This window comes from Balaenoptera physalus, assembly GCF_965194825.1.
Source record: "Balaenoptera physalus genome assembly, chromosome: 7".
Lineage (NCBI taxonomy): Eukaryota > Metazoa > Chordata > Mammalia > Artiodactyla > Balaenopteridae > Balaenoptera > Balaenoptera physalus.
In genome coordinates this window covers 19,936,205-19,948,526 of record NC_138886.1, presented here as the reverse complement: position 1 = coordinate 19,948,526, position 12,322 = coordinate 19,936,205, and the positions used below count along the sequence as shown (strand labels likewise).

The following is a 12,322-nucleotide window of genomic DNA, read 5'->3' as shown; positions in this document are numbered from 1 at the left end:
GGTCTGGCTGAGATTCCCCCGCCCCTCACCGCCACACACACACAAACACACACACACACACACACACACACACACACACACACACACACACCACCAGTAAGCACACTGCTGACTCATTTTCTCCAGAAGACCCTGTGCCAGGGCAGATGCCAGCGGTTGGGTAGAAAAGTGGTGCCAGGCAAGCACCCCACAGTGGGGCCCAAGCTTTAGGTAAGTGGGCAGTCATGCTGTTTGAGGCCCAGCCTCTGCCTCCCTAACCACCGCAGCGCCCCAAACCCTGTGTCCTCTGGCCCCCTGCGTGCCTCCTAGCTTTGCTCCCAGCCCAGCTTCCATGACACTGTTAGGGAGCATCCCTGGCCTCTCTTTCCTTCCCCTTCCTCCCTGTACTCAGAACGCTCCCCCTCTCTCGTGCTTCCATAAGCCTGCCATCCGCAAGGCTCAGCTCAACAGCCATCAGCGCCCCTGATGCCGCACTGGAGGGGGCTTGCCCTCCAAATGTAACCCACGGTCTGTCCCTCCCTGAGCACACTCCCCCCATTACTTTATTGGCATAGGCTCTTCCTCTCTCTCTGTGTTCAGGGACCCTCTGGATACCCCACAACCTACCTGGCGCACGAAAATGCCATTTCAGTTGATGGCGGAAATGGAAGCAAAACAGAAACTCACACCCGTGGGCAGAGAGGGCACTTCAGTCAAGCCGTGCGAATCCTGCCTCTGCCCTGCGAGCTGGGGCAGGCACCTTGTCTTTCTGCTTCTCCTTTTTCTCATCCCCCAAACGGGCATCCTCATTCCCAGCCAGAAGGGTTTTTGTGAGGATTAGTGGGACTGTGCTTGTAAAAGGCTTTTAGGACAGGGCCTGGCATGTAGTAAGTGCTCAATAAATGGCAGCTGTTATTTATATTATCGTTCACTTCATCTTGAATGGATGTGTGAAACAACTGAAAAATTCTGGGCCGCATCGTGTCCAGACAGATGCCCTGTCTGTGTTCCCGTGGAAGAGGTGTAAGGTGTGAAGAAAGCCCGGCGTCTGGGCACGTGGGGCCTGGCCAATCCATGGAGGCAGGTGGGACAGGTTCATCCCCCTTCTCTTTCCTGTGGTCCGCCGGCCGCATCCTTCCCAGCTTACTCCGTGGGATAACAGCCCGCCCAGAGACCACGGGGCTGCTTTCCTTGTGTTTCTGTGCCCTGGGTCTCAGCTCTGAGCTCACAGTGGATGTCCAAGTTGTGTGGGTCTCTGAGCGCCTGTATGTTCTCAGGTAACAAGGAAAGAGGAAAACCTATGCACACCAGCTGCAGGCTCTGGCCGGCCTCGTGGTCCAGGAGTAACCACACTGGGTGTTGTGGCAGAGGGCTTTTTGCAGGAGAAAGGAACACCTGGGTTCCCTTCTTGGAGGGCTGTGTGGCCAGGCTGTGTCTTCAAGGTCAGGCTCCCTAACTCGTGGCTCCCGTTTCGGCCGCCTTCTGCCGTCTCTGGCCCCTGAGCTCTGGTCTTCCCGACATTCTGGAGCCCTGGCTTCGCCCAGCCAAGGCCCACGAGTCAGCGGTGAAAACGGAAGTCTGGAAGAACAAAGCTCTGAGCCAGTGCAGGCACTAAACGTTATTAGCAGTAGCCTAAACAGGATTGGAACGGGAGCAAATGAATCGGTAGGGCCCCCCTCTGGGAGCCAACTTTCCAGGCCTGGAGCTTACTTAGATGGCTGTTGGCTCCTCAGGCTGCATCTCTGTTCCTGTTGGTGAAGGCTGGGACTCTGGTCTCTGGCAAGTAGGAAGTCCCTGTAAGTCTCCGATTTCTTCTCCATGGGAGACGAGTCAAGCGAAAAGGACTGTCTACTAGGTGGTGGAGTCAGATGATGTGGGTCACTGACATGCTGTGTGGCTTTGGGCAAGTCACTTCCCCTCTCTGGGCCTCAGTGGCCCATCTCTATAAAGAGGGGCTGGGACTAGAGTCTGGCCTCTAAATGATCTCAAAGGACCTTCTCCCACTCTATACTCCCGTGCTATACTTTGGCAGTTTCTGGGTCAAGTGCATACAGAATCCAGGTCTGAGAGGGTCAGTTGCATTTGTTGAGGTGAATGAAAAGGAGACAAATATTTTTGTAACAGGCCTTTCGGGGCTGAAATTCTCGAGTTAGAAACCGTGGTGTTAGGAAGCTTAATTGAAGAGAAGATTCTGATCCCATCTCCCCTGTGAGTCTTCTTTCTCCTGACCTTTAGGGATTATGGATATTGCCCCCAATACATCCTCTTATTCTCTAGAGGGTGGTCACCTTGGCATAACCCCAGCAGGAAAAACTGACCGAGAAGGATGTGCGTGGTTCTTGCACCTTCTCCTCTCCACCTGGCCTCTCTTTATCAGCTTGGGGAGCATCCTAAGAAGGGTGGATGTGACGACACAGGGAGAGACTCAAGGAGTGAGAGCTGGTGCCTGGAAAGGGCTGGGAAGAGAGGAGACCGGAAGGAAATGGAACAGAGACTAGTAAGGTTGCAGGAACACTGGAGAGCTAGGAGCAGTGTCTTCTGAGGAGGCATTCTCAGGAAAAATGAGTTCCCTGGTCCTCTAAGTTCAGGCACTGCTGACCGACGGAAAGTGCAGTGAATTTCCTTATTGCAGACTTCTCAGAGCCTTTGCTATGCAGCTGTGCTTTGGAACTACCAAGACTGGGATATAGGAGATGGCTCTTCCCCAGTAGATCTGTCCACAGTTTCCTGGAGTAGCTACTTGGTGGGTGTGGGAAATAGTACTGAAGAGCTATGTCCCCAGAGTCTGCCCATGGTGACCTTGAGGAAGCACCTGCTGTCCCTAGGCCTCAGTTTTTGTCAAATCAAACAAAGCTGCCTATTACTGTTCATCACGGCTGATGTGTCTGCCATTTGCTTCAAGCGGGCAGGTCATGCCAGAAGGGTCAGCCTCTACCCTTCGCCCGAGACAAGACCAGGGCCGCTAGGCACTGACCTTTAGTTATTGCTGGTGATGCGCTGGAGGTGAGACCCGTGGAGGCAGGGAGGACAGGCCCTGTGTAAAAGGCATTCTCACAGCAGTGGCAGCAGATTGGAGAGGATGAGGAGGGAGCAAGGATTATCCAGGAGCATCCCTGGAAAAAGTCAGAGGTGGGGTGGGCCTGCTGGAGTTAAAGCTTTGGGAAGATACTTTGTAAAGTCCAGAGTCCTGTAATAACAGGTAACATTCATTCCTTCTGCAAAAATACTCTGAACACTTACTACATGCCTGCCAGGTGCTGGGAAAACAAGAGTGAACAAGACAGATGTGGTCTCTGCCCTTCAGGGACTTGGGCTAGAAAGGGAAACAGAGAAATAGACAATGACCATACATGGGATACCTGGTGACGTATGTGCAGCAGGCTCTGGGAGATGACACCCAGGCTAGAATCTAACGCATGAGTGGAAACTGACCAGGCAAAAGAGTAGTGTCTAGAGCACTTCAGATTAGCATGTGCAGAGGCCCAGAAGCTGGAGAAGGCTTTCAAGGGACCGTCAGCATCTGAGTGCTGTTTCAGCTAGTTCACCTTATGCTCTGAGTAACTCTCAATTGAACATGGCTTAAACAACGAGGGGAGTTATTACCTCCCATATCAAGAGGCCCAAAGGAAAAGCAGTAATAGGGTTGGCCAATTCAGCATCTCAAGTGTCATCAGACACCCACCATTTTTCCATTCTGCCATCCTCACATGCTCATGCGGCTTGTTACCTCATGTGCACAAAATGGCTGCAGCAGCAAGTCCCCACTCAACAACATGCAAAGGCTAGAGGAAAACCTTTTCCATGTCTCTTTGAAATTCTTTCTTAAGAGGCCCTGACAGGCATCCCTCACATCTCATTGGCCACATTTGGGTCACATATGCATGCCTAAGCCAGTCACTAGCATGGCAAATTCTCAGAGTGGGCTTAGACTTATCCAGATTCATCCAGTATCCTCTGAAGTTCAGGTCTCCCTGAACTAGCAGAAAGGGGTATGGCTGTGGGTAGGTAACCATCAGTGTCTTCCACAGTGTCCAGGTCAGGATTACCATTGATCCTAATTGCAATTAAATTGGAGTACTTGGTATTAAATCAGAGGGTGTTTTCCAAGGCTCCCAGGGAGCTGGGAAGAACCCGGGGCTCCAGACATCCACTCTGGCAGATGGGTTTCCTGGATTACGTGATTCCCCAGAAGCACATCATCCTAGGCTTTCCCTTGGAAATGGATCCTGGGCCCACGTGTCCCAGCCTTTGCCCTCACCACCCGCCTGTCGGGGCTCTTTCTGCCTGCATCCTAGCTGGCCGACTCTGGCCACGTGCCGCCCTCCCCTTTGCCTGCCTGGGGATCAGATGCCCCGGTGGCTTCGGGTGTCGCCAGTGGCTGCTCCCACAGGAAGGTGAAATCGGATCACTGCCTCTGCCCATCTTGGCAGGAGCCCCTGAGCAGAGCATTAACCCTTCCAGGCCCCAGAGTGCAGGGACAGCAGGGTTGGTCTAAGAATAAGAAGCACTTTGGTGGCTGGCAGCAGGCCGAGCCCTTGACATGCATGAGCTCATTTAATCCTCACGCCTGACTTGCAAGATAGGGAGTGTCAGCCGAGTTGCAGAGGAGGAGACGGGCTCAGGGAGGCGGAGGGACTCATCCAGGGTCACACAGCTGGTAAGCGATGGGGCCAGGTTTGCACCCGTGGGGGCCTGACTGCCCGTCGTCTCCTCTTCTCTCCCATTTCCTATCAGCGTGAAGCCAGTAGGCAGATTCCTTAGCGCACACTGGTCCTGGCTAAGGGGTCTTCTTCCGCTCTCCGCCGTGAGCCTGGAGATTGAGTTCTCATCTCTCCTGCCCTTTGAAAACACCTGTCATCTAAGCAGAGCAGTCTGGTCTTCCCACTGACTTTTCAGCCCTGGCTCTGTTGCCCACTGGGCCTCAAGATCTTGAGGCCACAGTACAGATGGAGAGACTGAGGCCCAGAGACGGGGAGCGGCAGGGGCTGTTCCCTCGTTGCCCAGTGAGTCGGCGGCAGATTTTGAGCTGGACCCTGGGTCTCCTGACGGCCAGGGCAGGGCTTCCTGCCTACTAGTTCCCGCCCGGTGACCTTGGTTTATTGATCTGTGAAAAGCGAGGTTGTATTTGTACTGTGTAAGCAGGTCCTGCCCCAAGAGGCTGTGGCTGGACCCCCGGGAGCGTGGGCTGGTCCGATGGGGTCCTGGAGCCTGTGCCTCACCTCCTGCCTCCCCTGGGCGGGACTGGGGTGGGACTGGGGCTGGGTGATCCACTCCCAACTCCCCAGCTGGAGAGTTGGAAGCTAATGTCACATCTGCTTGTGTCTCCTGGTCTCTAGGGGATTTCTCTTCACCTGGATCTTAGTCTCACTTGCCTGTCACCTGGCTTCCACCCAAGGAGCTCCTGAAGGTAATTCTCTCTTCTCTTTGTCCAGGGGGAGACAAAGGAAGACAGAGGGATCTGAGAACGCAGGGGTAGGAGACATCAGTTCCCCTAATTGGAACTCAGTGCCTCAACTTTCTCATCAGTAGAATGGAGCCAGTCATTGGCAAATTTCTCTTCCGGGCTTGAAAAAATCACGTTTGATGTTTTGTGAAGGGTAGAAAGGGCTCAGTGCAGAAATGTGGAAAGGGGATGCTTTTGTTCCTATCTAGGGCAGAATGTAAGTTACTTTGGGTCAGTAAGCTGCAGTTGTCCCTCTTTGTCCAATGGGTACCCCCAAGAAGTGCTGACAAGAGGCACGAAGGCCACAAGCATCACTGCCCACGCCTGTGATCTGCCCTCCCCTTCCCGTGAGATGCCGCTTTTCCCCACTGTCCCTGAGGAGCTGTCCAGGGGGCCCAGGCAGCGGGACGCTGGCTACACCACTGCCCATGGAAACTGAAACGTCTCCCACATCTGTTTGTCAAGCAGCCACAATGCTGCTTAAAATAGCAGCCCCTCCCCCTCCTCCACACCCGCCTGGCCTGTGTGCCGGGGCAGGCGGCCGGGCACTCCCAGAGCCCCTGTGGCCTGACCTGGCCACCGGGCAGGGATTGGGCCCCTGGAAGGGGAGGGCTGTGCCCGGAAGAGACTCCTGCTGCCCAGCAACATTTTGTGCAAATGTCATATTTTCCGAGCTTGCTCTTTCCCCCACAGAGTAGGTGAACAGCTGTCCAGAGTCCTGAGTCAGGCACTAGGGGGGTGGTGAGGAGAGCCTGGAGCAGTGTGGAGCCCGGTTTATGTAATAAAGGGATCTTGCTGCGGCCAGCTGGCCGGGTCCCTCCATCTTGGCTTTGGGCTGAATTCGTTCCCCTGTCCCCCAGCGCCTCTCCCCTGATGGGATTCTGGATGTGTCTCCACCCTGCCTTCCAACCAGTCTAGGGCCTCCAGCGCAGGATAGCATAGTGACGAAGGAAGGACAAAGAGCCGGGGGCCAGCTGGGTCTTTTATTATAAGCTGTGTGACCTTGGGCAAGCTACTATCGCTCAGTTTTCTGACCCTCCTCTGTAAAATGGGGATAATAAACAGTACCTGCTGTATAAATGATTGACAGAATAGAGAGAGAGAACCCCTGTAAAGCACATAGTAAGTGCTCAATAAATATTAGTTCTTCTTCTTATTGTTAATTATATACCACCTGAAAAGTTTGGGCAAGAACGGCCCTTCTCTATCCCCGTGGAGCCCACAGTGGTCAGAGGCTCCCGGAGGCTTAGCGGTGACCACCTCTGCCAGTTCCAGGTAGCAGAGTTGGGGACTTGGCCCCTGAGATGCAGGTAGTGTGCAGGGGAGGCCTGGAGACTGCCTGGTGTCAGCTTTAAAACCCACCTGGAGGGCTTCCCTGGTGGCGCAGTGGTTAAGAATCCGCCTGCCAATGCAGGGGACACGGGTTCGAGCCCTGGTCCGGGAAGATCCCACATGCTGTGGATCAACTAAGCCCTTGCACCACAACTCCTGAAGCCTGTGCTACTACTGAGGCCTACTACTTGAGCCTGTGCTCTAGAGCCTACGAGCCACAGCTACTGAGCCCGCATGCCACAACTACTGAAGCCCGCGTGCCTAGAGCCCATGCTCCGCAACAAGAGAAGCCCGTGCACCACAACGAAGAGTATAGCCCCCGCTCGCCACAACTAGAGGAAGCCCGTGTGCAGCAATGAAGACCCAATGCAGCAAAAAAAAAAAAAAAAAAAAAACACCTGGAGAGGATGATAAGGGAAACCTCCTTGGTGCCACCTGGCCTGGCCGGTTGTCATGTTCCCTGAGGGAGCGCAAGCGGCTGTAAGTTGCAGGGTGCAGGGAGAGATGTGTGCAGGCCTGGGAGCCTCTCAGGGGCTGCCGAGATGGGACAGGGGGCAGTGACTTTCTGTCATTACAAGTGGCTCCTCCCTTTTAAGTTGTTTATAGTGAGAAGTATCTTATGATAGCAAGAGGCTTTCAGTGATTAAACGTATAAAGTATGCTACTACTCACAATCCTTAAACAGTGTGGTTTATTTTAGCTTAGGACTTGGGGACAGACAGAGGTGGGAGAAAGGAGGAATTTGAAGTGAAGTGAAGGCCCTCGGGTCCTAGGGAAGAATAAGAGTCTTCGATCCAAGCCAACGTGAAACAGCAGCCTACAGCTACAGAGTTCTTAGAACATTCTTAGCACTTTGTGGCCACCTCCAGGTCTGGTTTCCCTTGTCTTTCAGGCAGGGGAACTGAGGCCTGGGGGGCAGGAAGAGACTTGGCCAGAGGTACCTGATGCAGGGGTGGGTGAGGATAGGTAATAAGGAAGACCTCCATTTCATCTCCCAGCACCTCGATGAGGTAGGCACTCTTTGCAGCCTCGTTTTACGGCAGAGAGAACTGAGGCTCAGGGTCTGGACTCACAGGTGGTCTTGTCTGGCTCTAAAGTCCAGCCTTCTGACTCCAGAGCCTGCTATGGAGCCATTATGCTGCCATGTTACCAGCACCCGGGTTCTCAGTTTCTTCCAGCCCATTTAGCTTTCTGTCCATCGACCTGTCCATCTCACAGTGGTTGACCTAGGGTCTACTAAGAGCTGATTGCATTCAGCCCAGTGCACCCCCCTCTTACTCCAGGTGATGAGGGAGAGAGCATTCCACACTCAGGGGTTAGGATGCTGAGCTCAGAGGAGGGGGCCTGAGGACCTTTCCCGGAACCCAGTTCCGGAGGCAGCCTCTCCTTTCCTGCTGAGATGGAGCTCCTGAGCAGGCTTCTGCAGACACTGGCAGCTCAGCCAACTGGAGGAGGTCGAATGACCCGACGAGAGGCAAGGTCAGGAAACCTTTCCATAAACACCCTGGAAGCCCTCCTTTTGCTCTGGCAAGCCCAGCCGGCGTAATTACCAGGCGGATGTGACCTGGCCATACCACGGTCCCATGTCCAGACGCTTCGCCAGAGGACAGAGGTTGCAGGGATGCCTTGATTACTTCCTCTGCTCTGTCCAAGGCCACACAGGGAGGAAGGGAGTCATTGGAAATGTCCTCTGCCTTCTGTGTAGACAGCAGCTCCCCCAGTCTGCTCCGGCCTGAGAGAGACTTCGGGGGTGGGAAGGAGACTGGGTGAAAACGATGGTGAAACTAGTCAGGTCCCCTGGACAGCCTTCCCAAGCTCCGGTGACATGAACATTCCTGTCCTTCCCTCGCTTATGGGCCAGCTTCCTGGAGGATATGGCTTTCAAGGAAGAGAGAAGGGGAAACAAACCATGGTGGGCAGGCTCTTATACCCTTAGTTCTAGCATTTGGTGATTATCATTATTTTTAATATTAGTAGCTCTCCTTCAAAAGTGCTTATTTTGTGCCAGGCATTTTTTTCCAGGTGCATTCTCATTGAATCTTCACAACGTCCTTCTGAGTTTGGCACTACTATTATCCCATTTAAAAGATGGGAAAACCGAGGCACTGAAGTCACAAGGCTAGTAAGTCGTGGGATTTGAACTCAGGAAGCTTGGCTCCAGAGTCTGTGTTCTTAGCCGCTACAGATGGTCCCTAACTTATGATGTTTCGATTTATGATTTTTTGAGTTGATGATGGTGCAAAAGTGAAACTGTACTTCGAGTTTTTGATTTTGATCCTTTCCCAGGCCAGCGATATGCAGTATGATACTCTCTCGTGATGCTGGGCAGCGGCAGCCACAGCTCGCAATCAGCCGTGAGATCACGAGGGGAAACAATCAATACACTTAAACCATTCTGAACCAGTACAGCCATTCTGTTTCTCACTTATAGTCAATAAATCATGTGAGCTATTTAGCACTTTGTTATAAAATAGGCTTTGTGTGAGATGATTTAGCCCAAGTGTAGGCTAATGTAAGTGTTCTGAGCCTGTTTAAGGTAGGCTAGGCTAAGCTGTGATGTTCCACAGGTTAGGTGTATTAAATGCATTTTTGACTTAGGATGTTTTCAGCTTACCTTGGCTTTATCGGGATGTAACTGTATCATAAGTGGAGGACGGTCTGCATATGCAGGATCACGTAGCCAGACGAGGGATTGGTTCCAGCTCTGTGCTGTCAGCCACACCATGGGGCAAGCAGGTAGCAGCGGGTGGACTGTCCTCACCGTCTGTGCAGCCGGAAGCAGGCCCTGACCATGTCCTCTCCCCCTCTGCCCTCCCTCTCCAGATGTGGACGTCCTCCAGCGGCTGGGCCTCAGCTGGACGAAGGCAGCGGGCGGCCGGAGCCCCCCGCCCCCAGGGGTCATTCCGTTCCAGTCAGGCTTCATCTTTACGCAGCGGGCCCGGCTCCAGGCCCCCACGGCTGCCGTCGTCCCTGCCGCCCTGGGCACAGAGCTGGCGCTGGTGCTGAGCCTCTGCTCCCACCGGGTGAACCATGCCTTCCTCTTCGCCGTCCGCAGCCGGAAGCACAAGCTGCAGCTGGGCCTGCAGTTCCTCCCTGGCAAGACAGTCGTCCACCTGGGGCCCCGGCGCTCCGTGGCCTTCGACCTCGACGTGCACGACGGGCGCTGGCACCACCTGGCCCTGGAGCTCCGCGGCCGCACCATCACCCTGGTGACGGCCTGCGGGCAGCACCGGGTGCCTGTCCCGCTGCCTTTCCACAGGGACCCAGCGCTTGACCCCGAGGGCTTGTTCCTTTTTGGGAAGATGAGCCCACACGCAGTCCAGTTTGAAGGTGCCCTGTGCCAGTTCAGTATCTACCCCGTGACGCAGGTCGCTCACAATTACTGTACCCACCTGAGAAAGCAGTGTGGGCAGGCTGACACGTACCGGCCCCAGCTGGGACCCTTCCTCCCCCGAGACTCTGGCACACCCCTCACCTTCCAGACCGACCTTGCCCTGCTGGGCCTGGAGAACCTGACCACTGCCACGCCAGCCCTGGCGTCACGGCCAGCAGGCAGGGGGCCCAGGGTGACTGTGGTGCCTGCCATGCCCGCCAAGCCCCTAAGGACTAGCACCACAGGCCCGCACCAGCCCGTCACAGGTGGAGGCCGAGCCCGGACCCTCCTGCCACCTGCCAAGCTGTCAGCCAGTGGAGGGCTGCCTCCCGTGCCCCCAGCCTCTCCTGCCAGCTCCACCAGACCTGTCCAGCCACTGCAGAAGAGCACAGCCACCAAAATCCCCAAAAGTCACCCCACCAAGCCTTCAGCCCCTTCTCCTTCAATTGCCCCTGTCAAAAGTCCCTGCCCCACCCAGAAGACAGCTCCGCCTTCCTTCACAAAGTCAGCCCCACCCGCCAAGAAGCCGGTGCTACCCACTTCCCACCCAGTTCCTGCCAAAGTCTCCTGTCCCACAGTGAAGCCCATCCAGAGGAACCCTGTAACACCCAGATCCCCAGCACCCAGCACCCGGCCCCTACCTCCTGCTGCCAGCTCCTCTAAAAAGTCTTTTCCCCCAGTGGTCCAGGCTGAGACCAAGTTGAGCAGTCGTGTCAGTGAGCCGGCTCCTGCCCGCACCAACACACACAGACCTCCCCGACCCACTGTCGTGCCCCCATCACCTGCCCCCAGTCCTAGTCCTTCCAGGACTGCTCGGCCACAAGCCACAGCGATGCCTCCCACCCTCGCTCCTGGTTCAGCCCCCACTGGAAGCAAGAAACCCACTGGATCAGAAGCCACAAAGAAAGCCAGATCCAAGAGCAGCCCCTGGAAGCCCGTCCCTCTCAGACCTGGGAAGGCAGCCAGGGATGTCCCGTTTAACCATCCGACAACTGGGCCGAGCCCCAGACGGCTGCGGCCCAGCCAGCAGACCACCCCGGCCCCGGCGCTGGCCCCGGTGCGATTCCTGTCCTCCAGCCCCCAGCCCATGAGCACTGGCTCTTCGTTCTTCCACCTGGTGGGACCCACACCTTTCCTGCTGCTGATGGGACCTCCGGGGCCCAAGGGAGACTGTGGTTTACCGGTAAGACTTGGTGGGCTGTGCCTGCTGCTTGGCGCTTGAGTGGGTGACGGGGGCAGTTAGGCAGTTGCTCCTGGTCAGGGCAGAGGAAGTGAAGCAGCTTAGAGCAGGGAGCTGGTTACAGGCAGGGCCTTGACTCCACCCCGGGTCCCCCATGCCTCCACCTCGGCTGTATTCATGATGGCACATCCTGCCCCAGATTTGTGATCCCCTGGGGTGGACTTGGGTCTGGTGGCCCCCTCCAGGTAAGAGCAAACCCTGGGCTTTGGTTAACCCACGCCCCAAGTCACTCTTTGCTAGCCTCACTGTAAAGGTTGAGTGGCTTAAGGAAAACCACGAACTGACTGGCCCCAGTCTCCAAAGGCCAGCTGCCTGAGCCCTGGAACAGGGTTCCTCCAGCCCACCAGCTTGTCTGCGAGTTTCAGGCGAAGGTCGCACATGGGTAGGGCTGAGTGTGTTTGGTTTCGCACGTGCAGCATTGTTTAAAAATGTTTAATAAGTTAATAATATTTTTTGAAATGTGAGAGATTTCTTCTAAAAGACTGAGTGACTGGCTTTTCTTGGAAGAGGGAGAGATGCAGTGGCCCGTGGGCTGCGGCCGGGTCAGGGCTTCTGCTTTAGACAGGACAGGCCCCCTCCTGTGTGTGCCTGCCCACACGTCTCCCGCTTGGCCTTCAAACCCAGTCCTTTCATCTTGTTTCTGTTACCTGCCTGGCTCCTGTAGACATTTGATTTGTGGCCCCTGGTAGAGGAGTTTGGGGGTGAGGAGGGTCAGGGTGAGTCCAAGCAGTCAAGGAAGAGAGAGAGAACATTCCACGTGCAGGAAACGGTCTCAGGGTCGATGCCTCCGGCATGCCTGGGACTGTCTCCAGGGGCAGCGACCTTTCTGCAGCTGGAGACCAATTCCTCCGGGTGGGGAATGATGAGATGGAGTTTCCAGAAAGCCCGGGCCTCTGCTCTGTTCTCCTTCCTTGGAGATGACCACCGTGTGGGTCCCTCCTTCCCGGGGCCGGGT

At 55.3% G+C, this 12,322-nt stretch overlaps 1 protein-coding gene across 4 annotated transcripts in view; it reads left to right on the top strand.

Annotated features, from left to right (window-relative positions):
- The window catches only part of COL27A1 (collagen type XXVII alpha 1 chain), a 185,453-nt gene that overhangs the window by 43,984 nt on the left and 129,147 nt on the right, over window positions 1–12,322 (top strand). For all 4 annotated transcript variants that reach the window (XM_082470253.1, XM_082470254.1, XM_082470256.1 and 1 more), the window contains 2 exons: window positions 5,316–5,386; window positions 9,578–11,310. In XM_082470253.1, coding sequence (XP_082326379.1) covers window positions 5,316–5,386; window positions 9,578–11,310 — 1,804 coding nt within the window. The remainder of the gene's footprint in view (window positions 1–5,315; window positions 5,387–9,577; window positions 11,311–12,322) is intronic.